This window comes from Pseudopodoces humilis, chromosome 27, assembly GCF_049639895.1.
Source record: "Pseudopodoces humilis isolate 2021_Gansu_Grassland_sample_001 chromosome 27, ASM4963989v1, whole genome shotgun sequence".
Lineage (NCBI taxonomy): Eukaryota > Metazoa > Chordata > Aves > Passeriformes > Paridae > Pseudopodoces > Pseudopodoces humilis.
In genome coordinates this window covers 1,653,316-1,678,762 of record NC_142226.1, presented here as the reverse complement: position 1 = coordinate 1,678,762, position 25,447 = coordinate 1,653,316, and the positions used below count along the sequence as shown (strand labels likewise).

Genomic DNA, 25,447 nt, shown 5'->3' with positions numbered 1-25,447 from the left:
ATCCCAGTATGGACATCCCAGTAGGGACGTCCCAGTATGGACATCCAGTAGGGACATCCCAGTATGGACAGCCAGTATGGACATCCCAGTATGGACATCCCAGTATGGACACCCCAGTACGGACATCCCAGTATGGATATCCCAGTATGGACATCCCAGTAGGGACATCCCAGTATGGACATCCCAGTATGGACATTCCAGTATGGACATTCCAGTATGGACATCCCAGTATGGACATTCCAGTATGGACATCCCAGTATGGACATCCCAGTATGGACAGCCAGTATGGATATCCCAGTATGGATATCCCAGTATGGATATCCCAGTATGGACATTCCAGTATGGACATCCCAGTATGGACATCCCAGTATGGACAGCCAGTATGGACATCCCAGTATGGACACCCCAGTACGGACATCCCAGTATGGATATCCCAGTATGGACATTCCAGTAGGGACATTCCAGTATGGACATCCCAGTATGGACATGTATGGACACCCCAGTATGGACATCCCAGTAGGGACATCCCAGTATGGACATCCCAGTAGGGACATCCCAGTATGGACATCCCAGTATGGACACCCCAGTATGGACATCCAGTAGGGACATTCCAGTATGGACAGCCAGTATGGACATGTATGGACACCCCAGTATGGACATCCCAGTATGGACATCCCAGTATGGACATCCCAGTAGGGACATCCCAGTATGGATATCCCAGTATGGACATTCCAGTAGGGACATCCCAGTATGGACATCCCAGTATGGACATCCCAGTATGGATATCCCAGTAGGGACATCCCAGTATGGACATCCCAGTATGGACGTCCCAGTATGGACGTCCCAGTATGGACATCCCAGTATGGATATCCCAGTAGGGACATCCCAGTATGGACATTCCAGTAGGGATATCCCAGTAGGGACATCCCAGTATGGATATCCCAGTAGGGACATCCCAGTACGGACATCCCAGTATGGATATCCCAGTAGGGACATCCCAGTACGGACATCCCAGTATGGATATCCCAGTAGGGACATCCCAGTATGGACATCCCAGTAGGGACATCCCAGTATGGATATCCCAGTATGGATATCCCAGTATGGACATTCCAGTATGGACATCCCAGTATGGATATCCCAGTAGGGACATCCCAGTATGGACATCCCAGTATGGAAAACCCAGTATGGACATTCCAGTAGGGACATTCCAGTATGGATATCCCAGTATGGACATTCCAGTATGGACATCCCAGTATGGATATCCCAGTATGGACATTCCAGTATGGACATCCCAGTATGGACATCCCAGTATGGACATCCCAGTATGGATATCCCAGTATGGACATTCCAGTATGGACATTCCAGTAGGGACATTCCAGTATGGACATCCCAGTATGGACATCCCAGTATGGACATCCCAGTATGGACACCCCAGTACGGACATCCCAGTATGGACATTCCAGTATGGACATTCCAGTAGGGACATTCCAGTATGGACATCCCAGTATGGACACCCCAGTACGGACATCCCAGTATGGACATTCCAGTATGGACATTCCAGTAGGGACATTCCAGTATGGACATCCCAGTATGGACACCCCAGTACGGACATCCCAGTATGGATATCCCAGTATGGACATTCCAGTATGGACATTCCAGTATGGACATCCCAGTATGGACATCCCAGTAGGGACGTCCCAGTATGGACATCCAGTAGGGACATCCCAGTATGGACAGCCAGTATGGACATCCCAGTATGGACATCCCAGTATGGACACCCCAGTACGGACATCCCAGTATGGATATCCCAGTATGGACATCCCAGTAGGGACATCCCAGTATGGACATCCCAGTATGGACATTCCAGTATGGACATTCCAGTATGGACATCCCAGTATGGACATTCCAGTATGGACATCCCAGTATGGACATCCCAGTATGGACATTCCAGTATGGATATCCCAGTATGGATATCCCAGTATGGATATCCCAGTATGGACATTCCAGTATGGACATCCCAGTATGGACATCCCAGTATGGACAGCCAGTATGGACATCCCAGTATGGACACCCCAGTACGGACATCCCAGTATGGATATCCCAGTATGGACATTCCAGTAGGGACATTCCAGTATGGACATCCCAGTATGGACATGTATGGACACCCCAGTATGGACATCCCAGTAGGGACATCCCAGTATGGACAGCCAGTATGGACATGTATGGACACCCCAGTATGGACACCCCAGTATGGACATCCCAGTATGGATATCCCAGTATGGACATCCCAGTAGGGACATCCCAGTATGGACATTCCAGTAGGGACATCCCAGTATGGACACCCCAGTATGGACATCCAGTAGGGACATTCCAGTATGGACAGCCAGTATGGACATGTATGGACACCCCAGTATGGACACCCCAGTATGGACATCCCAGTATGGATATCCCAGTATGGACACCCCAGTATGGACATCCCAGTATGGACAGCACATCCACCCTGCTGAGCCATGTGAGTGATGGGAATTCTGCTGGGTGATCAACATCCAGGAGCCATTCCCAGCACTTCCTGAGGGAGGTGGGGAGGAAGGGAAAGGGAGGTTTCACTGGCAGGGGAGTGACAGGGGCAGTGGCAATGCAGGGCAGCAATTGCTCACTCCAGGGCATTGTCATCCCAGCACAGGGGGAATCTGTCAGAGGATGTGTCCATGCTGACAGCCCTGGCTGAAGATGGAGGTTAGGGAACAGATCCCAAAACCCAAAGAGCCTGTGCTCTGTAACTGGTGACTCTGTGCCTGATATCAGGAAAAATTTCTTTCTTGAAAGGGGAGAGATGGCTGAAATCACCATCCCTGAAGATTTTGAAAAACATGTGGATGTGGAAAATGGTTTAGTGGTGGGGGAATGTTGGACTGTATGACCTCCAGAGGGCTTCTCCAACCTGAATGATTCTGTGGTTTTATTTCTGGAGCTTCACAGCACAGTCCCAGCCACTGGCAGAGTGCTGGAGCTCCTCATCCCCACTGGGGCCGATTCCAACACAGCAGCTTTCAAAGCATCTGATCCTTTACAGCAGAGCCAGATGTGTCCCTCCTGAGATGAAGGAGGGGATGGATCATGAAGCTTAGAACAACCGGAAAACAGCTTGGTACTTGGCATTTGTGAAAGTCTGCCCATTCCTTGCAGCACTCCTGTCCATGACCCAGTCCAGGCTGGGTGCAGAGCTTTGCACTGGACAGTTTTCCATGAAGAAAATGTTAATTGGCTTGTAAATGAAAAATGAAAGTCACAACCTCAAACAACAGAAAATCCTGTCCTTTGTCAATGTTCAGTTACTTTCAGGTTGGTGAGATCTCCAGGGATCTCCAGTACTACGTTTGATCTGTTTTTCCCTTCCACAGATGAAAGCAAGTTTCTCCTCAGGACTGACAATCCAGAGCACTTCTGTCCCTTGGCAGCTTTTCATATTTAAAACAAACATTTCTCAATCGTAAGAGAAATTGTGTTTCTAAAATAAAGCAAATTCAAAAAAGAAGCATTGGGTCAGCCCAGCCTGGAGCAGGACACGGTGCTGGGTGTTTGCTCACACTGCTCTTCATGAGCAGCACCAGAACATGGACTTTACCACAAGGCAGAGGGCTCAGGACATGCAGCTGCCAAACCTCTCCTGTAGCTGTGATGGTACAAACTCCACACTGTCTGCAGCTGTTTTACACCTACACATGTGCACCAGGATCAGAGCCTCAGGAGACTCCCTGTTACTGGAGCTGAGCAGCAACACACTCTGAATCCCACTTGGAACGTGTTTCTTGCCAGGAGAAATTTGCCATGAGTTGAGTATAAAGTCCAGGAGGAGCAGAGTTTACAGCACTGGGATTCACTGAAGAGGCTCTGTATGCACCCAGAACCCTGAGGGGTTCTGATGAGGATCCAGACAGGGCATGAGCAGGATTTATGAGGATCTTTTTATTAAGCACAAAACTCCATCTCAAGTGCTGCCATGTTCCGACTGCTGGATTTTCTTTGTGTGATTTGCCCCCTCCCAGGTGTACCCCACACATCTGTACATGGCACTCACATGTTTTCTGAAGAGGTCAGCGTGGGGGCCCAGCTGTGGGTCTGACTCACGGATGAACTGCATCACCTCCTCCACCGTCCAGGACGAGGGGTCGCGGCTGCTGAGCCGGGAGGTGTCCCGGGAGCCCAGGTACCTGTCCGAGCCTGGGGATGCCAGACAGAGCCGTCACTGGGGGTCCCTGGCACCGCCCCAAGGTCATTCCCCCTTGATCCACCACTCAGCTCCTCTCCCACAGCAGGGCAGAGACACAGCAAGGGGCACGTCCCAGGTGTGCCCCAGATTCCTGCAGCGCAGGTCTGGCTCAGAAGCCTTATTCCCTCTCCTTAGGCCTGACTTTTCATGGCAGCTTTCTGTACTGATCCCTTGTCCCTTCTCTCAAACCCCACTCCCCCTGTTTGTCCCCAGCTCCCGCTCCTCTTTGTCCATGGGCTGACACCTCCCACCTCAGCAGGACACCCCCTTGCCATTCCCAACACCTTTAGCACATTTAACACTGCAAAGCTGCTTTATGTTTTCACTGGCTGCACCTTCTGATGGACTGAACCCACAGGTGACCTCCTGCTGTCCAAAAGCACAGCCTGAGCTGGCACAGGTCCTGCTCCCAGTGTGCACAGCCCCTTGTCTCAGCTGTCTCAGGCACCAGCAGCCTGAGCTTTTCAGAGGCTTTTACTGATGCCATGCACCTAAAATGACGCTGTTTGTAACATGCTGCCATGAGCAGCTCAGCTCCTGCCCCTCTCCTCTGTACAGACAAGTGCCACTCATCCTCCCAGCCCCACCAGGCAACTCTCAACTCCCCAGCCATTCCCAATCCATCCTTGCAGACTCAGACACCCATTTATTACTTGGACACAGTTCAGCTCCTGCCTGTCCCTTTCTCCCCACTGACCTCCGGGTCCACCCGGTCACCAGTCAAAGGAGAAATGTCACCTGTCCACACTGCCACCTGCCAGGTGCCATCACACCTAACAGACTTGCTGAAGTTAGAAAGGTGCAACTGAAGTTAGAATAGCCCTTTATTGCCCAATTGACAGCTGCAGGGCTGTTCTGAGCTCTTACCCCCAGAGCTAAGCCTGCGCAGGGCAGAGGTGCTGCCCTGGCTGAGGCTAGAGGGCTGGTGCAGGTGCCTGTATCCTGGCAGGCGATAGTCTCTGGAGCTCCTGCTGTGGCTGGATGAATTGACAGAGTTCAAGGCAGAGTCCATGGGGTCCAGGCGAGGCTCTAAGGGCCCTGGGAGGCCATCTGCCAGGACAAAGGTTTCACCTGGAACGCACCAAGCTGCAGTTAGTGCACCCGAACGCCACAGCCCCACGGCAGAGCCACAGCAGCGGCAGCGCTCGCTGGCTCTGACCCCTGGCTGGTCTCTCCCCAGCACAGGGATCAAACCAGGCACAGCCCTGGTGTTCACTAGCTGCCAATCTGCACATGGTGGCACCATCTGCCACTGCCAGTCCAACCACGGTGGTGACAACATTCCCAGGCTGCAGCAGCAGCTCCTTTGTTCAGCTACTCTGAACCACCACCAGCCATGGCCCAGCCCCATGGCCTGACTGCCCTGGGCCCCTCTGTGGCACTGTGGGGTGGGGCAGGGCTGTCCCATCTGGATGCCAATGGACACAGGACTCACAGGCAGTCCTGGACAGGAAGGGGAGGGGACGCTCCCCGAGGGTCACACACTGCACATCCTCGGCATCAGCGTGCAAGGGAATGGCCCTGGTGCTTGACTGGGGTGTCACACATACATGCAGAGCAGGAGGGAGCTGAGCCATCAGGGCCAGGCAATGCTCCCGTGCCCTGCTGGTCCTCTGGCCCCAAAAGCAACACGCTGGTGATGAGCTGCTCGTCCCTCCTGGCCTCCTGCTGGGCCCTTTTCCAGTGTAACCACATCAGAGGCCAACTCCCTATACTGGAACATGCAGAGGAGGGTCTGGGCTGAGGGCTCTCCCCAGGCAGGGTATTAGACAATAATGGTTTCCTCACCTTCTCCATAAATGCACTGAACTTGCAGCTGTCCATGGCATGGAGGGGCTGAGGGGACTGTCCAGGGTGCCAGGTTGCATTGGCTGAGCCAGCAAGATCTGCCTCTACACTGTAACAGCTCCACTGCAGGGCCACCTCTGCAGGTTTTACTACAGCACAGCTGAGTCTCAGCCAGGTGGTCCTTGTGCCTCATGAGTCACCCTCAAACTGCTGTGTTCTTTAGGGTGAAATACCTGCCAGGGAGGGAAGCAGCTCCACAGCGAGGGGCACTGCCTGTGCACTCCAGCACACGGGAGCTGCAGCTCCTCCAGCAGCATCTGTAGGGACGCCGAGGGCAGCTCCAGCCCTGAGCCACTCAAACCACGGCAGCTGGCAAGGCTGGAGAGGCCACAGCACTGGCCAGGCCTGGGTTTCTTCCCTGGCACTTCCCAGACTACAGGAGCAGCAGGTGAGAAGGCAGCAGAGTGCTGCTGTGCTGAACTGGGATCGTGGTGAGGGTTCGGGATCCGCGGCCTCTGGGACCCAAAAGCTGTTGAGATTTTCCCAAATTCCCTGCTGAGCTGATGCTGCCATGCTCCAGTGAAGGGAAGTGCAGCTTGCCAGAGCCTGAAGTGGCTGCCAAGTGCTGCAGACGTTGAGACTGGGGCAGCCTCTCTCAGCTACACTTTATTTGCTCTGGTTTCTATGAGCTGTGGCACTGCTGTGAGAGCTGGGATCTCCTGGTCTCATGTCCTGCTGCCTGTGTTTGAGCAGAGACCCAGAGGCCAGCTCAGATGGTCCAGCCCTGACCTTCCAGGGCTTCACATGGTAGGGATATGAAATGGGAGCAGCCTTGTCTGGCTGTTGGCCAGCCCAGTGTGGGGTTATCACTGGGTAATTGCTGCTCCCACCCCAGGGATTTGCCACTGCTGCCTTTCTTTGATTTAAGGTCTCTGGGATGTGCCCAGAAACAGTAGCACAACCTTAAAACCTGATGTACAAACTGCTGGTGTGAGGACTGCTACCTATGGTGACCTGTCCTGTGCTGGCCCACTTGTCACTTGTTTCCTGCATGAACAGGTGTGTTCTCACCTGCTCTGGGTGCATAAAAAACAGTTTGCTGACCCATGGCTATTCCTGAATAACTTCAAAGCCCTCCTGCACTCCCACCATTGCATTTCAGCTCCAGACTGGATGCAAACCAGAGCTGGCTGCCCTGCCCTGGGCTGGGTGGGGATCTGGCCCAGCCAGACCCACCTGGGGGTGTCACACCAATGGGTTTCCAATGTAGCTGCTTCCAAGCAACTCCATTTGCCCTCCTGTTCAACAGGACAGTTCTGTTTACACCCCAAAACACTTCCCATTAAACATCTGGGGAAGGGTGCTGACTGCCAGGGAAGGACAGAGGCAGGAGAGGGGTCAGTGGGCACAGTCCTCTGCAGTGGCTGTGGGCATGGGAACAGGTCCAAGCTGTGCTTCTCAGCCCTCCAAGGAAACCCAGCACCTTCTCAGGTGACAGAGAGCTTCAGCTTGCCAGGAAGTCCTGGGACACTCAGCCAGATGTGCTGGCTCATGCACACACATGTCTGAGTGCTCCCAAAACCCCCAGAGCTCTCACAGCAGGGACTGGAGTCAGCAGAAGGAATTTCAGAGCACAGGCACAGCCCCCTGTCAGTGCAAGGCTGAGGATCCAAAACTCACCCTCAGAAATGCCCTCACCCAACAATTAACAGCTCAGTGTCATGACAGGAATGTGCTGTGATGCACTCTGCAAATATGAGATGCTGTTCTCACATGCTGATCACACACCTGAGGGCTGTGGATGGAGCCCTGGGGATGGTGGTTTTTTGCCCAGGAGGTAAAACTGAAGGCACAGAGTGATCCCCAGGTTCCCTATCCCTGCACAGCTGAGTGCCTGCTTGGACTGTAACACTGCAGCACAGCTGGGGGCTTTGTGGCAGGGGCAGTGCAAGACAGATTGAGGGTTTTCCTACAAATACAAGTACACAGGGAAGTGCTCAATGAGTGATACCTCCAGGGAAGGGAGGACGAGATGAGGCAAGAGGGGAATGATTACTGCCCCTGGGAATTATCTGTAGACAAGATGCTCCTGCAAGTGGCAGGGCACAAGTGCACTCAGGCAAGATCCAGGATCCTCCACCCTTGATAACCAGGGTTGGAGCAGGAGGTGGCTGATCCTTAGGCAGATTTCCTTAGACAAACTGTTGGATTTAACTAAAGGCTGGCAGTTGGCACATTGTAGGGAAACATGGCACAATTAGTGGCGGGGAGGCAGGGAGCAGATAATTAAAGTTTAATTAAACAAACAGTGCTATAGACTCAACAGTGTCATTTTACTGCTAAAACACTGGAGTTTGGCCACAGGCACAAATGTGATTTGCACTACTCCTGAACACCCACTGCTTCCAGCAAGTGATGGGCTGTGAAGGCAGGTCCCCACTGTGCTGGGACTGCAGCAGCAAAAAGCCACACAAACGCCACTGGCTGCAAGAGGAAAAACAATGTAAGATGTGAGATCCCCTCCTCATGTCTCTGCTTCGTGCCAAATGCAGGGTGAATGGAGACATCCCACTGCTGCTCACAGCCTTCCATATGGCAAACTGGGATGTGTTCAGGAGCTGCTGGCTGAGACAGGGTTCATTCCCATGAGAAGATGTCCCTTGCTAAAGAAATACTCAATATCTGAGTATTTCAAGTGCATATTCTTAAAATATATCCTCTGAAATGCAAATATTCCTGCCTGAACCTCAATTTCATGGTGGAGGAGGATGTATTCATTACAGCTTTTAGCTGTGGGATAAGAATGAATTTCTAGATGGAATTTGAAACTTCACCTCATTGCTTGGACAAAGAACAGAACCAGACCAAGCTGCTGCAGGAAGGATCACCCCCCTCACACACAGACACACTTCCTGCCCACTTTTCTGTGTTTTTCTGGAAGAGGCTGGAGAATTCTGGCATCCAGATGGCACAACCCCTTTGAAGGCCAAGGGATAACTGAATAGATTTGCAGCAGACTAAGAATCAATCTTGTAGAAACTTAATGAAGGCTCCTCCTTAGAATTACCCATTGTGGAATTACCCATTGTGTCTGTTCACTGACAATACAGAGTGTGCAATATTCACCACCCAACCAAGGTATCTGAACCTTTGGAGTGCTTCAAGAACAGGCTGAACTCTGCATGTCCCACCTGCTGTGCCAAAGGGTGCCCAAATGCAGTGGCTCTGGGCAAGTTCAGAGCAGCTGTGCTTAGAGACAGGGTCAGTGATTCTGCAGAGCACAGGACACAGACCAAAATCACCCACACAAGAGCTGGGCACTCACACCTGGGATCAGCAACCCAAGAAAACCAGGGAAATGGGGATTCTAAAGGGACAGCAAGAGAGCACAAAGCCACTGGACTGTGAGCCCACCCAGGAGTCTTCAGCAATTTTTCAGGGATTTCAGTCACATAGAATTGTGACTAATACCTTGGCAGATTTCACCACCCATTAATTAAAAGCCTCACCAAGATTAAATCTTCGGTCTGCATTATGAAGGGTTTGCAGCTCAGAACAAAAGTGGGAGTGTATTTATTGAAGATTACTCAGTTCAGGGAGTCCTCCAGCTACCTGGACTTTCTGGAAATCTCCCACCTGTGAATGCAAGGGACACCTGTGGATCCCACACCAAAGAGGAGCCTCCTGCAGCTGCTGTTGGGAGCATGGCCCAGCACATCTGCACCAGTGTTATCCCGAGGGGCTCTGGGAAGGAGCAGCAGCGCAGGATGGGAATGGTGTGGCTGAGCTGGTGGAGCCAGTGACACTCCCAGGCTGTTTTAGGGAGGCCTGTGAGGAACAAGATGAGATCCTGGGAAAGGGCAGCAAGTCCCTGGCTGTACAGCTGCACATCAGCATCTGTACAACAGGCTGCAGCAAACTCTCAGGGAAAAATGCAGGGCAGATGGACCGAGGCAGCTGGGCAGTTTGGGCACTGTTAACCCCATGCACAGCCAGGGAAGCTAAACCAGATTACACGGAGTGAGATGAGGACTGCCAGGGTTAGAAGGAATTCCCACTGCATTCCACATGCCTGACACATCTGTGTGGGGAACCTGTCTCACCACAGAGCAGCTCATCCACTCCCCTCTGGGACACCAAGCACAACCCATGCCAGGGACAAGCAAAGCCAGATCTGAACCTGCTGCAGGCGGGACAGGGAGCTGGGAACAGCCAGCTTTGGGAAGAGACACGCTGTGCTCACCTTCCAAAGGGTGACGGTCATTCTTTGGTAACTTGGGGGAGAGAGGAGCACTGTATGGAGGGGAATCTTGGGAATAGCGCTTTGTACCCCGGCCTGGTCCCTGCAGAGAGCCGTCTAACGAACTGCTTCTGTCTAGGAAAAGAGAACAAGCCCTCTTTAGGAGTGGAGACGTCCTGGGAAATGCAGACTGAGTCCCCTGAGCCTTGTGTGCACCGCCAGCCTGGGCACCCACCACCTGCTCAAGCTGCAATCCAGCACATCTGGCAGGGCTCAACAGAGCAGAGTTTGTGGGTTTTATCAGAGAAAAAGGGTGGTGAGAAAACTAACAAGGTATCTTAGCCATGTTTTGCCATATTTCACCCAAACATCACCTCTAATTATTGACTTAATTCCATTTCTCCTCATTCTACACCTTGGCTCATCCCACACAATTCCTTGCTCATCCCACCGTCACATTTCAGGTGCACCCTTGGACACCTGGCAAACAAGCCTTGGACAAAATTGCAGCCCCTCTGTGCCATACACAGTGCTGGTTTAAACCCTACTCCAATTTCCAATCTCCCCCCTCCGTGGACCCCCCAGGCTGCTCTCCAAACACATCCCAAGGATGGGACTCTCCACGCCCTGCACAGCAGACGGGACACTGGGACAGGCCAGGACGTCTCTGCACACACGGGTGATGGACAAGGGATGGAAGCACTGACACTGATGGGGACAGCAGCCAGGTAAGTGACACAGGGGTGGCAGACCCTGTCCCAGCTGAGGTGACCCTCCCCTGCCCACACAGGCCAGCAGCTCCCAGCTGGGCTCTTGCAGGTGATACGTGGGAGCTCGTGGCGTTCCTGGGGTGGGCACACAGGGGTTAAATGCTCCTGCACAAATGCCAGGAGCCACCACCAGCCTGGAGCTGGCACAGGGCAGGAGGGAACAACGGGACTGACACCAAGGGAGATACAGAATGCCCAACAAATGGAGGTACAGGTGGGGGAAAGCACCAGATGGGCACAATTGAGTTGATTAAGGAGAAACACAAAGGTAGAGAAGGTGTCTGCTCATGAGGGAAATGAAAGAGCTGCTTGCACTGAGGGATTCCATAGCAGTATGACCAAAAATTATTGTCAGAAAAACAATTTCCATCCTCAGGACGAGCCCTTGTAAGAAACACCGCCCAGAGAGGGGAACACATGCTCTTGGTAATGTCTCTGGGCAGCCCTGTGCCAAACTGCATGACCTTCTTCACCCAACAGCCACAGAACCACAACACAAAGTGATGTTTTACAAAGGTTTCATCAGGTTTTGGTTATTTTTTAAAAAGTGGTTGATATTAAAAGTAATGCATACACAGCAGGTTAGGTTATAGAAGTTAACCCTAGGAATCAGAAGTGTAAATTAATGACAGGATAAACCAAAAATAGAATTCTGGTTTTAAAGGACAAGTTTTGAGAAAATAAGGAATGGAGTAACAGTAACTCAGATCATCAGGAATAAAAAGAAAATGCCTTCAGTTCAAAAATGACATAAACCTCATGAATGTGTATCACCAAAGAGGAAATAATCTGAGAGGAAAGGACTCAAATCTCAGAGGATAAATGCTCATTTCGAGAAGGATGCTGAGAACAAGCAGATCATTACTTGGATAAAAAAGCCCTGCTCAGCATGGAGCTGTGCACCTCAGAGGATGGAGAGAGCAGGGATGAAGGGAGGTTTTTAACTCATTCTGTGCTTTGAGACAGTGCAAAGGCAATGCTGGGCCCATGTTTCAGCTAGAGAAGGAACAAGCACAAGGGAACAGAGCAAGGGGACTGCAGAAAGGTAAGGACTGAGATAAAAGGACAAAGGGCTGTCCTTGCCTCCAAATGACAGCACAGCTGGGAGGGATATTTCACCTCCCCTGCCTTGGGAGGCTGCTGGGGGGAAGAGCAGCTCACTCTGGCCACCCCATGAAGTTCAAGTCAAACCAACCCTGTCTGAGAAGAGCAAAAAGCAGCCAAAAGATGAACTCCTCTGAGGGCTCCAACTGCTCTGCAACTACTTCCAGAAGAAAAAGAACCCAGTTAAGCTAAGAGACAATATTAAGACTAGGAGACACAGACATGAAGTTGCCCAAGAATAAATCAGGGCTGGAAATAACAAAATAGTTTCTAAAATTTCAGCATAAAACCCTGGAGCAATCTCCAATGGAAAAGCAAAATCTGCAACTCTAGAGAGGATCCAAGAAGCACCATGTGGTGCTGTAACAGCAGGAGCCAGGTGGTCCAGAAGGTCTCTGCAGTCCTGTGTTTTCAGATGGCTCCAGGTCACATCATGTTCATGTTGCTATGAACAGCAATCAGCTGCCCAGTCCCCTGCCAACAGCTGCTCCTGATGTACAGCTCACTCTGCTTCTCCTCATTTCCATTTGCTCAGAAAGGCAGAATGGCACTGCTGGCTGCTGCAGACCTTCCCTCTGCCCCAAGCACACACACACCAATTCTCCACGGCACCCCCAGTTTGTTCTGGGAACTCAGAGCAGCTCCCAGTCCTAACCAGTGGCCATTCACTGGGAGAAGCAGCCCCATGCAGGACATTCCTGTACTGGAGACTGTACAAGGCAGGACATGCAGAGCTGAAGGTGAGACCACAGCAGCCTTGACATCTGGTGTGATTTAAGGACGTACAACTCCACCCTCATTCCTCCATGACCAGCCCAAACTTCCCAAAATCACCAGCTCTGTTTCCCTGCCCTCACCAGAAGCCACTGTGATGTGTAGACAACAAAGTTTACCACCTTCTTTCAAGTGCCTGAGAAAGGTGCCACATGAGCAGATGCCCAAGAAGCTCAGACATCAGGATGAACTGCAGGACTAGCTGACACACCTCTGACTGTGGCTGATTTTCTTCAAGTGCTGCAAATACTCTGAATCAGAGTTCAGGATGGGCAGGTCTCAGCATTGTGTCAGATCTGGTGCTCTGCCTGAGTTTCTCTGAACTCTGATTTATACTTTTCCACTCTGTCCAGCAGCCCAACTCTGACCTCTCATGGAGGCTGGAAACTCTGTGTGAGCTCAGCCATGCCCAGAGCTGGGTGCTTTCCCTCCCACTCAGGTTTTGCTCTCATGATGACAGGGTACCTCCACACTGAAACATGGGGATTTCTTCTATCTGAGGGTTCCTCAGGGGAAAGCCTCCAGTCCCAGTAACTAGTCATGCTGCTCCTGTCCTTGCATATCCTACAGCTCCTCTGCTCCTGGCCCTGCTGGCTCCAGCCAGGAGGAAACAGAGGATGGGAAGATCCTCCTTCTTTCTAGACTCTGCCTCAGGTGCTTTGTGAGGTGCAATGAATGGAAGCACTGTGGAATTTGGCTCTTGCTCCTACACCTCATGCTTAGCAACTTCTCTTTAAACAGTTCTTTCTAAGTGCTCATCCTTTTACATTCATACAACTTCTGCTTTTCTTGCCAGAACCATAATTATGCAAAGAATTAACTTTGGAAAGACCTCAAACAACACAACAACTACTTGCTGACTAGAGGGGGAAGAAAGCAAGACAGGAGAGGAGATCAGCACTTGTCAACCACCCAAGAGGGTGCAGACAGCTTTGATCCTCTCCATGATTGACATTCCTGGAGCAGGAGCTGCCCCAGAAGGCCGGCCAGCCTGCAGGGCAGCCATCACCCCATCACTGCCCAGCACTGCGCGGGAACCACTGCGTTTGTTTTCCACTGCTTCTACTTCTGAGCAGTTTTGCAGCCTGACAATCTGCACTGTGGCATGAACTGTCTTGCTGGGGTGAGCTGCTCCAAAACCAACAGAATCTGCATCAGATTGCTGCACGAGCATCACTCCTCAATGCTCATTGTCACTGAGGGCTGGATGCCCTGGCTGCTGCCAGCAGATCCACAGCCGGCAGTGTGGAAACCACTCTGCTTTAATTAATTGCTAATTACAGTTAAGCTGCTGCATGTTCTCACTCTCCCTTCTCATGCAGTCTTTTCACCTGAATTCCTAGCTGTATGAAGTCACCATAATCAGATTACAGGGAGAAGGAAGGACTGGGGGACGAGGAGAGGAGGGAAGACAAGGAGACAGCACGGATGAGCAGAAACCTACAGCGGAGATGGAAACCAAACCGACAGGCAGAAAATGCAACTGGAATCCTACACAAGAGCCCTGTGGGCACGTGCACGACACTGGCTGTGATGCAATGAACCCTGTGAGGGCTCTGAAGGCGCCTGCCTGCAGAGACAGAGATAAAACCTGGGTCCCTACAGTGCCGCCCCCGCCCCAGCTCCTACCTGGTAGATACCTGTCGTGGTCGTACTCGTGTGAGCGCTGCATGTGGCTGTTCTGAGTGAAAGGCTGGTTCCCAAAGAGGTTGTCACTGCGCAGATTGTGGCACAGCTTCTCCAGGAAGCGGAGGACGTAGGTGATACTGTTTACTGCTGGCAGGTTCAGAGTGTGCTGTTCTCGATCAAACACAGCTGGAGACAGAAACAAACAGAGCCCAACACGTGAACCCCCCGCCAAGGCGGGAGGCTACGCCCAGGGCCGCACAGCCAGCTCCTGGATCTCAGCATCGCTGGGCTGTCGAGAGCCAACAAAGCCACTGCCTTTTGCTGCTGGGGCAGGCCAGGACCAGCCTGCTGCACCCAGCACGGGGAGCCGCGGCCGAGGGAACGCAAAGGATTCCAGGAGGGGCCTGCGCTCGCAGCTCCGGCTCCGCACGGGCTTAAAGGCAAATAAAAACCCGGGGATTTCTTGTCTTTCCGTGAGGAGTTGTGGAATCCCCCCTGCTGGGGCTCTTGCCGGGGCTGGGGCAGTGCGGGGGCCGCTCGGTGGGGCAGGATTGCTGCCCAGGCGATGCCAGCACTGAGCACGGCCTGCTCCAGCAGCTGTGCCCGCAGGCCATGGCAACTGCTCCGCTCTGAGTCAGCTGCCAGCTGGTGCTTCACTGACACACACGTGTGGCAAGAAAGAGAAGACAGAACTCTTCTGCCTGCCCCTGGCCTGTGGCCGCAGCGAGCTTCAGGACAGACATCTTCCAACGAGAGAATTCTTGCAACAACCTCTCTGGAGGCAAAGTGCTGGGGGCCTGTTCTCACCTGAGATGACCTCTCCCCCGTGGCCTTGTTTTAAGAAGGAGAAGACTGTTTTCTGATGATAAGCGCAATCAATGCAGGCCTGTACTGCTTGCTGCAGGACAACAGAAGCTCGAGCTGGTCCAAAATGGTCTGGCAGCTGCTGAACTTTCTTCTTGTCTAGGTGGGGCCCAGTGCTGCCGTTCTTGTTCAAGTAAATGCAAACTGCCAAGATGAGAAATGTGTTTGCCGTTAACCCACTCAAGAAAGCAAGAAACAGATGCCTAAAATCCAACCTGAGAGATGCTGAGATTTTAAGACTCTCCAATCACTCACAAAGTGGAATCCACCACGACTGCCTGACTGCATCCTCACGGTGGAGCCGCTTCTAGAGGGGAATCACCTCCAAAATCTTCCTGCCTCACGCTCACCTTCCAAACTGCTGCTGTTTCTCCCATGCTCTCCCAGGCTGGAAAGCGGTTTCCATGCCAGCCAGGTAAGGTGGCTGTGATGTTCACAGGGGAAGAAGGAATGCAGCCCCCACTTTCTAGGGCTTCCCACAGTGTTTCCTTCTTAGGGAAACTGGCTTCTTTAGGTTCCTCTGAAAACTGGCCAATTACATTCTGGGGAAACAGAGGGCTCAGCCCATATCCAGTACTTGACTCAACATGTCAAAAGCAGCTTTGCATTAGACTTTCCCGGCCAGATTCCTCCTCAGCTGTAGCAGTGCATACACTCTTCACTGCTGCTCCTCCTCCTCCTCCCCTATTCCCTCCTGTCCCTGTGTGCCTTGATATCCTGGCTGGAGCTGGGCAGATCAGAGTCCTTCAGCACCTCCTCTGCCCCTTGTGCAGTTCCAGCAGCTGTGCCTTGCATGGTGTGGGAGAGTTCACGCTCGGGGCTCACAAGGGGTGCTGCACACCCGACTGCCCCTGGGCACAGTGGGCCACAAGTGTCCCTGGAGAGCTGTGGAGTCACCAGCATGCAGGGGAAAGGGGTTCTTGCACTCAAGGTGGGCTTGCAATCTTCCTACTTCATTATTTCCAATAGAAAGATAAATGAACAGCTGCTCTGGACTCATGTGCCTCTCTCAGGCCAGCCTTTCTGGAGTGGTAAGGATTGCTGATTTACAGGCTTAGGAAGAAATGGGACTCTCTCAGAGTGTTGCTGCCTGCCTGCTGCAGTTCCTAACTGTGCAATCCTGTCAAGAATGTGGTCCACGACCCTCCTTACCTGTGGGAGCCTGCATGGCAGAGCTGGGGATTGTAGCAGCGTCCTGGGGCACAGTGCTTGTGTCTGGCTCTGGGGTACTGGTGGTTGGAGAGGTGGGTGCTGGGTTCAGCAATGTCCTAGGTTTCCTCTGCAGAAAAAGAGGAGATATTTCTCCTTTTACCCCTGCTCTCCTTTACCACCCATGATCACTACACTCTCTCCTCTGCATCCAACAGACAAGGCACTGTGGAACATGACACATTTCTGATGGTGATGACGGGGTGTGTCGAGAACCTAGTAATCAACACGTGTGTATTTTACAAACCACAACCCTGGAAAATAACAAGCCTGGGATCTGCCACCTCTGTTTGATTCAGACTAGCCACAGAAGGATGGAAGAGCTTATTCTACCCTTTGGCCATCCTGTTTTCTCCCAGCATCTGCCATGCTACTCCACAGCCAATGCACTTCCAAAGACACGGATTCTTGATGGAAATGATCTTTAGGACACAGACATTCTCTACAGCTCTGGGGCTGGGCTCTGAGGATACTGCCAGCCCCACATACCCCTCTGCTCTCCTACTTGCTGCAGTCACACAGCCAGAGGCTGAGACAAACGTGCACAAACACACGCATGCACCAACCCATGGCAGGACCTGCAGCACCTGCTGTTCACCCGCCTGCATCAGCATCAGCTTTTACCTTACTGCCAGGCTTGGGGCCTCTCTTTCTGGGGAATTTCAAAGGCTCCACTGACTTGGAGGGTGTAGGCATGGGGTGATGGATTAGCGCTTTGGTCGTTCGACCACGCTTCTTCCCTGTTTTGCGACGCCTTTGCCCTTGTTGATGCCCCAAAACAGTCTTTGTGCTACTGTGCATGCTAGGTTTCTCCGAGTTTACTTCGGAGGCAGGTAAAGGGCTCTTTGGAATCACAACTGAAATAAAAAGAGAAAAAGCAAATGTAATTAAATCAGGTGAGAATCAAAACAAGAGCAGCCTCCATCTTTATACAGTGTCACATGGAAAAACCTGGAGTACTCCCAGACCCCTGGGCGGGGGGACTGCTCTCCATGCCAGAGGAAAATCCAAACACATGGATCCCCGGCTCAGCACTCGAGCTGGGGGACACTGGGGCTTAACCTGGATGGCCTGAACTCCAGAAGGATCATGTTTGCAGCCATACCTTCCTTCCTGAAAAGAACTGGCACTTACAGCTCTTCCTTCTGCGAGTGGTGACCTGCCAACGGCCACGGAAAAGGCTCTGGGAGCATTCCTAGGGAGGGATCAACCAAGATCTGTCTGAGTCACAGAGCCAGTGCTGCAAACACTGGACTGCAAACATTCCCTCTCTCAAGGCTGATGTCAGATCTGTTCTGTCCCTAAATTTCCAGCAAACTGCAGTGGAAGGGACCAGCTCCATCCTAGCTGCCTGAAAGGATTACTGCTCATCTCAGCTGGACCAGCTGCTCTGCTCCTCCCACATTCTACCAGAAGAAGGCCTGCTCCTTCTTATCCTCTCACTCTTTCCATCACAAAATCAGGGTTCTGGTATACTTGCCCACAGATCCCCTAAATTTGGTCAGTCATCTTTCCCAAGCCTGCTAAAGGCAAGAGATATGCTGGTTCAGCCTAGCAGACCAGTATTTCCTTCTGTTTTAAATTTCTGCTCTAAAGAAACCAAACCAAAATCCTGCTGCATTTTGAAATGCAGAATGATCTTTAGGATGCCTTGTTTCTCACATCTGGAAACCTCATTATGTGTTCAACATAAGGGTAAGGAATTAGGAAAAAACACAAGCAAACACTTTTGAAATCAGGGGCTTTGTAGTTAAGGAAAAAAGTCAAAGCCAGGGAAACAGAGTGCAATAAAAATTGCTACCAGGATGGCACAACTGTGGGCATGTACTGAGATTTTTCAGGTTTCTGTAATGAGGATTTTAGGAGCAGTTACTGTGAGCAAGGATTCATTCCCCTGGCAAAAAGAAGCTGTGGCTGCCCCTGGATCCCTGGAATTGTCCAAGGCCAGGTTGGACTGGGCTTGGAGCAACCTGGGACAGTGGGAGGTGTCCCTGCCATGGCAGGGGGTTGGAACAAGATGAGCTTTAAGGTCCCTTCCAACCCAAATCACTCAGTGTGTCCAGGATCCAGCCCCATTCTGCTTGTCATGTGGGCATGTTTCATTAGTTTTAGTTAGTTTTAATTTTATTTCCTTGCTTTTGTGCATTAGCATTCTGTATCAGAAGCTGGGAACAAGCACAGAGTCACCAGGATCTATCTCACTTCCTGAATAAAGCCTTTATTGTGTCAGGAAGACACAGGGAATGTGGCAAAAACAGGGTTTTACTACTCTTTGAGCTGATAATGTTAAAAGCAAGACTATTTTGCTGTTAAGAAAATGAATGTGATAGCTCAGGTGCTTCTTACAGCTGATGGCACTCCAAGAGTGTCACCTGCTCCAGGTGACATCTGCCACTGAGCTGCAGGGTAAGGCAGGTGCTGATCATGGAATCGTGGGGCCTCTGGCCTTGAGTGTGCAATGATTGATCTCAGCCCAGAAATGTTTGTATTAAACCATTTATTAGAGTCCCTCGAGTTACCAGAACAAGGATAAACACAGGTAAAGTGGAACAGGGTGCCCACAGAAGCTGTGGCTGCCCCTGGATCCCTGGAAGTGTCCAAGGCCAGGTTGGGTCCCACATGGGGCTTGGAGCAGCCTGGGATAGTGGAAGGTGTTCCTGCCCATGGCAGGGGTGGAATGGGATGGGATTTATGGTCCCTTCCAGTTTACACCAATCCATGATTCTAAAACTCTCCATACTTCAAAGAAACTGTTAAATATCAGAGGGATGTGGAAGCCAGGGCAGGGAGTATTTAATTTGAGATCTGCACAACGCTCAGTGTCTAAACCAAGTGGTGCCACAATGATGTTTCTCTGGAAAAGAGAAACCTGGTGGAGGGAAAAATTGAGAATTCTACAGACAAGCTGTGAGGCAAATCCATGTTCTCAGTTTTACTAGGAACAAACCCAGAGAAATGGTGAATTTGGGAAGTTGGCATGCAGTACCCAGAGCAGCTGGACTGTACCCCTTGCTCTCAGTGCCAGGAAAAAGGAGACTGCTGTCAGATGAAGTCCTGGGGTGCAAGCCTTCACTGTATAATTTTATGTTAAAAAGTGATTTCATCTTTTGGTGAAATAAATGCAAGAAAAATCTGTTGCCCACTTCAGCTGTAAAGACAGTACATGTAATAGTAATTTGCCAGGCTTGAAGAATTGGTTTGGGGATTTGGGCAATAAAGGCCCATACCTAGGTGCATGCAGATCCTGGGATGGGAGACCTCATGTCCTTCAGGCACCCAGAGCAGTTCCACTGTGCCTGTGCCCCTGGCAGCACATCCCTGGTCCCTGCTACAGCTCCTGTAGGGATGGAGGAGCTGCCACACCAAAACAAGCTAAATTACATTGAAATGTGCAGCCAGCTCAGGACAGAGAGACAAAGACTGTGACCCAGATTGGTGCTGTGTGCCCAGCAGTGCTGCTGAGCCCTGAGCACAGCCCTGAGCACAGCACTGGACAGGCTCTGATCTCCTCCCTGGGGCTGATTCCATCACACTGATGCAATGCACAGACATTTTACTGATCCGGAGTGATTTAATGAAATGAGGTTTTATCCTCCCATGATCCAGCAGACTTGCCTGGCTTTTTGTTGGATTTGAACCAGAATCTGAGTAAACACCAGCCTGTGCTAACACATTTCTCTTGCCCTACCAGATGCACTGAGCTGTGTGAGGAGGAGACACCAAGAGCTCCAGAGCAGTCCTCCCACCAGCTGTGCCTGCACATCAGTGTTGCAGCCCCCAAACACAGCTGGCCACACTCTGCCTCATCCCCAAGGCACCACTTCCAGTGTCTGGATACTTCCTACAGGAGCCTGCAGTTTCTTTTCAGGTGCCTGATATTTTCCTGCAGGATTTCAGCCCCTGCCATCATCTAGAAACATGGGATTGCTATGCAGGGATCAGTGCCTGCAGCCAGCCCAGCACCCAGAGAGCTCCAGAGGTGGAAACAGCTGGATTATCTCACAGCTCCAACCACTGCCCAAGTCTCCTATAACTGCCAAAAGCTTCAATTTACTGCATCTTATTCTATTATTACATCTTAATTATTAAGGATCTAAAGCTGTCAAAGAGTGTCCAAGAGGGGCCATAAAGATGCTGAAGGGTCAGGAGGGGCCACAGGAGGGGCAGCTGAGGGCACTTGGAGTGTCCAGCTGGAGCAGAGCACAGCGAGGGCAGAGCTCAGGGATCTGCAGCTCCCATCTCTGCTCTGGGACAGGGACAGCACCCAGGGAACGGCTGGAGCTGGGCCAGGCCAGGCTCAGGCTGCATTTAGGGAAAGGTTCTTCCCCCAGAGGTGCTGGCACTGCCCAGGCTCCCCAGGGAATGGGCACGGCCCCGAGGCTGCCAGAGCTGCAGGAGCCTTTGGACAGCGCTCCAGGGATGCCCAGGCTGGGGGTGTTGGGGGGGTCTGGGCAGGGCCTGGAGCTGCACTGGATGATTCTGTGGGTCCCTTCCAGCTCAGGATATTCTGATTCTGTGATTCAGCTGGTGACAGTGCCAGCCCAACAGTGAGCAGCTGCCAGAGACATCCTCACCTTTTTCCATGTACAGGCCACTGAGAGGAGCCACATTTTCAGAAAATCAAGTGGGGCCTCTCTTACTTAAAAAATCAACAGTTTGCTGTTCCTGAGTGAAGCAGCATCTCTCTGTGCCACAGCTTTGTTGTTCACCTGAGCTCTGAGCAATCTAACCAACTCCAAAACTGGCCTTGCATTGGAGGAGTTGAGCCCTGCAATCCCAAGATCTCTTCTGACCTGAATTATTCACTGATCTGAACTCACGGTTATTTCAGCTCATTAAGGGGCAGAAAACTAATCATTGGAAATTTTCTGCTGGCTGAACTGTCTTGTTTTGGGTCACACAGGCATCCAGGACAATGGCAGACATGGAGGAGGAGGAGGCTGGCTCCTTGCTGGGCTGGCTGGCATCGGATCCATTTGGCACAGTGAGAAACATCACCCTGAAGATGCAGCTCAAACACGGCTGAACTAAGAGCCAAAGAGAAGCTGGGCACCACTGATGATGTTATTCATCACTGAAGGATTAGTTTAAAGAAGAGTTCTGCAGAAACGAATAAACTTGACAAAGAATTCCTGATTTCAGGCTCTACTTCCTAATGCCAAGACATCCCCTGTCAGCTGATACACGGCACCTGCAGCTGCCCACCACACTGTGACTGAAACTCTTGCTTACAGGAGGCTCTGCACAGTTGCCATCCACACTTTGAAGGTTAGTCAGTGCTAGGAAGCAGCATTTGTCCTTGGGACAAGAATTACAAAGTCAAAACACGTAGAAAAATATGGAACAGAAAAGTTGAAGTTGCAGACAGGTTTCTTGCCTTTCCTATTTACAAGGTTCGTTTACCAAGAGCTGAAGGAGCACAAATCCCAAATTCCCATTTTCTGTGCCGAGGGCTCTGTACTCTCAGATGCAGCTGAAGTTCATGTGCTTGTGCCTGGAGATCTCTGTACTGGCCCCTGCAGTGTCCTCAAGAGCAAGGGGAGATTTCTGCATGGCCTGGGAGATGTCCTGCAGGCCACCCCTCCAGCGGTCCTTTGGTCATCACTGCCCCTTGTCCCATCTTCAGCACTTCCCAGGCAGCAGCAGCAGCACTCAAAGAGGTGAGTTAGAGACCCATTTAAGAAAAACAAAATTTCCAGAGTGCAGAGATCTTGTTGAGATCTGGCTGAATCCTTCCCTGCATGAGGCATCTCAATCCTAGACATCCTGAAGGTTGGAGCAGGACAGGAACTGGAGCCCATTGCTTGTCCCAGAGTAAAATGTCAAAGCTTCAAAGCCCTGTGATTCTTCCCAAAGCAGAGACCATCATCACTGGCCATCATGAGCACGACTGGGACAGAAATACAAGCCCTGGGAAGACTCCAGACCTGGACTGTCCTGAGTTCTCAGCAAACACAGCAGACAAAACGCAGGACAAAGGGCTGGAGCATGGGTGGGAGACATGAGCTCCTTGCAAAGACAGGGATTAAGAACAAGACTCCAAATCCTTGAATTTAAAGGTGAGAAGACAATGATTCTGATAATTCAGGATTTCCTGCAGGGATTCATGTTCTCCAGTCTGAAACATTGAGCTGAGACCAGAGGAGATATCCAACACAGCATGGGGATCCAAGCACTGCAGGATTTAGCATGTTCTACCTGTTCTCATGATGAGCTCTCTCTTCTCCCAAACAGACACCTTCTAGTCACACAAGATTTGTCTAGCTGCAGGTTTTGACTACTGAAACCTGTTATTTTTACTACTGAAAAAGTTATTTTATCCACTAATCCCCTGGCCAGTGCTTACACAGTAGCACACAAAGAAAACCCAAACCCACAGTCCCCAAAACTCCATCCTGCTCATTTTCACCATGGGGGTGCATTATAATGTCTTTTTTGGGCAGGACATCCACAGGCACATGAAAAGCTGTTACTTCAAACTGAAGCAATGCCTTGTGCATTTACAGAACCTGAGACAGGCTCTGAACATCCATCATCAGTGTCCCATTCCTAAATGGCTTGGAAACCTGTGTGGTTTGGAGCAGCACTTTTCCTAACTGCTGGCACACATTCAGATCAGCTCTGTCACTGCAGATGCCACTGTACATCCCCCTGGCACGAGCTGTGCCAGTTTTTATGGTTGTTTTATTTGTTTTTCCAGTTGTTTTATTTATCAATAGAAAACAACTGGGAAAAAAATAAAAAAAGAAGTCTCAAGAGTCACAGTGATAGCAGCGACTGCTGTTTGCTGTTTGCAGGAGTGTCACATTTTCAGTCTCACAGCAGCATTCCCATGTGCCCTAAACCATAGTGGCACTTACAGCCAGTGCTCTCTGAAGCAGCTCAGCAGGGATCCTGCAAACCTTGGCAGGTGTTCCCAGCACCTTGTTCCGTGTCTCAGAGGCGGCAGCACACGACAGCCTGAGCTTCAGTGACTTGCCTCAAGTGCCAGAGCAGGAACCGAGCTGCAGAACAGCCCAAGTGTCTCATCTGTGATTGTAACCACACATGGAGACACGGAAAAGACCTGGAGACTGCAGTCAGTGCTACTGGAGCCAAAGACAAAAACCCTATTGTGGACATACAGGGTCTGCTTACACAATTAAACACCAGAACTCAGGTGTTTAAGAGACCTGTCCATCTCCAAGGCCGCCCTTGGCGCATCTCACTCTGCCCTATTCACAAAGACATTGCTAAACCTAAGCAGATGAGTCTACCCAAGCACAAGGTGCATCTACTGAAACATTTTCCAAAATAAAACAGAGGCTTCACTCACTCACACAGCCCTGTAAGGCACAGGCAGTCTGAGCCACTTGGGCAGTGTCAGTCCAGCTCCTGGAACAGAAACCTGGAGGGTCTGGACTGGCCAGAGAACACGTGGAAGGATGTGGCACAGCCTCATCTGCCTCCAAGATCCTCACCAAAGGCTTTTACAACACCTCCAGAACTTTGAGATAAGAAGAAAGGATTCTAAAGGGATAAATCAAGGATTACAAGAGGTTGGGGCAAAGAATCATCAAAAAAATCCTTGCAGAGGACAGATATCGATGTGGGGAATACAGGGATGTACACCAGGATCCACAGTGCTCATCCATGAGTGACCTGATGAGGGGATGAGAGGTGAGAAAGTCTCATGATTCACCCTTCCAGGGACCTGGACCTTCCAGAGCAGGCAGGACCAAAGAGAGGGTCCTGCTGAAACCTCCTGCCACGACTCAGTAACACCCTGAGATACTGAAACTCTGATTTTGGCCAGGAAGCACGGTGGAAAAGGGAAGGAAACATCCTGAGCAAAACACAGATTCTCTGGGGTGTGAAATATTTCAAAATAAAACATGAGGAAAAGTCAAGTTGAGAGGAAGGTCTAGACACTGAGAGTAAGGACAGGATGGAGACCAGAGAAAACTGCTTTTCCCAGGTCAGCTCCTCTTTTCAGAGGCTCCTGCCAGCCTCAAGACATCACTCAGTAACTCCAGGTCCCTGACATGCCATGGTTCCCACTGAGCCACAGGCACTGTCAGCACCCAGGAAAAAGTCCTGCAGTGCTGGGCTCCCTTATCCAAGCCACCAAACCTCCAAACCATTCATTCCAGGACGCACATCCAAGCCGAGCCAGGGTCACTACTGAGAGCCTTGGCTCTGTGCTCCAAACAGCTCAAGAGATTTTTCTTGGGATCTTCCAACAGCAGCCTCAGAGGCAGCACCACCCAGGTTGCAGGGCTGCTTGTGCATTACATTCATGGATAAAAACCTGAATTCCTGTTGTTGGTGCATCAGCTCTACCTGTGTGGTCCCCAAAGCAGCCATGCCAGTGCAAAGAAATGTCACCCAGCTTAATGTGGGAGCTCTGCATCCCAGCTCAGTCCTGAGGAAACAGTAATTAATATTTTCCATCCCAGGAATGCACAGGGGCTCACCTGAGTGCTACCCTGCCAACTACTCCTGATGAGGCTCCTCTTCCCACCACTATGGAAGAAGGAAGAGAAACCAGGCAATATCCAAAAGAAAATAATAAAACACACATTACCTTTGCCCCTGGGCAGGAAACCTAGCAGCTGATCATCATCATCTTCCTTTGAGGAGCTGAAGCAGTTAAACATCAAATCACATGGTGGTGAGAAACAAAGAACTTCATGAACTTTCTGTCCAGGGTCAGCATCTTGTAACCCCCTGGAGCCACTGCAGCAGCCACTGCTGGTCCCGGGGTGACGCAGAGCTGCGAGCCCAGGCTGGATGGAGCTCCCCTTCAGCCCATCCCCA

General features: G+C 51.2%; 1 protein-coding gene across 7 annotated transcripts in view; it reads right to left on the bottom strand.

The window, feature by feature from the left end:
* The window catches only part of SCMH1 (Scm polycomb group protein homolog 1), a 64,714-nt gene that overhangs the window by 3,024 nt on the left and 36,243 nt on the right, over positions 1-25,447 (bottom strand). For 3 of the 7 annotated variants that reach the window (XM_014258675.2, XM_005529868.3, XM_088067390.1), the window contains 7 exons: positions 17,273-17,505; positions 16,592-16,718; positions 15,383-15,583; positions 14,576-14,761; positions 10,302-10,433; positions 5,138-5,341; positions 4,079-4,221 (listed from right to left, as the gene is read on the bottom strand). In XM_014258675.2, the coding sequence (XP_014114150.1) occupies positions 4,079-4,221; positions 5,138-5,341; positions 10,302-10,433; positions 14,576-14,761; positions 15,383-15,583; positions 16,592-16,718; positions 17,273-17,505 (1,226 nt within the window). The remainder of the gene's footprint in view (positions 1-4,078; positions 4,222-5,137; positions 5,342-10,301; positions 10,434-14,575; positions 14,762-15,382; positions 15,584-16,591; positions 16,719-17,272; positions 17,506-25,447) is intronic. The other 4 variants (XM_088067391.1, XM_014258676.2, XM_088067392.1 and 1 more) reach the window with 4 other exon arrangements.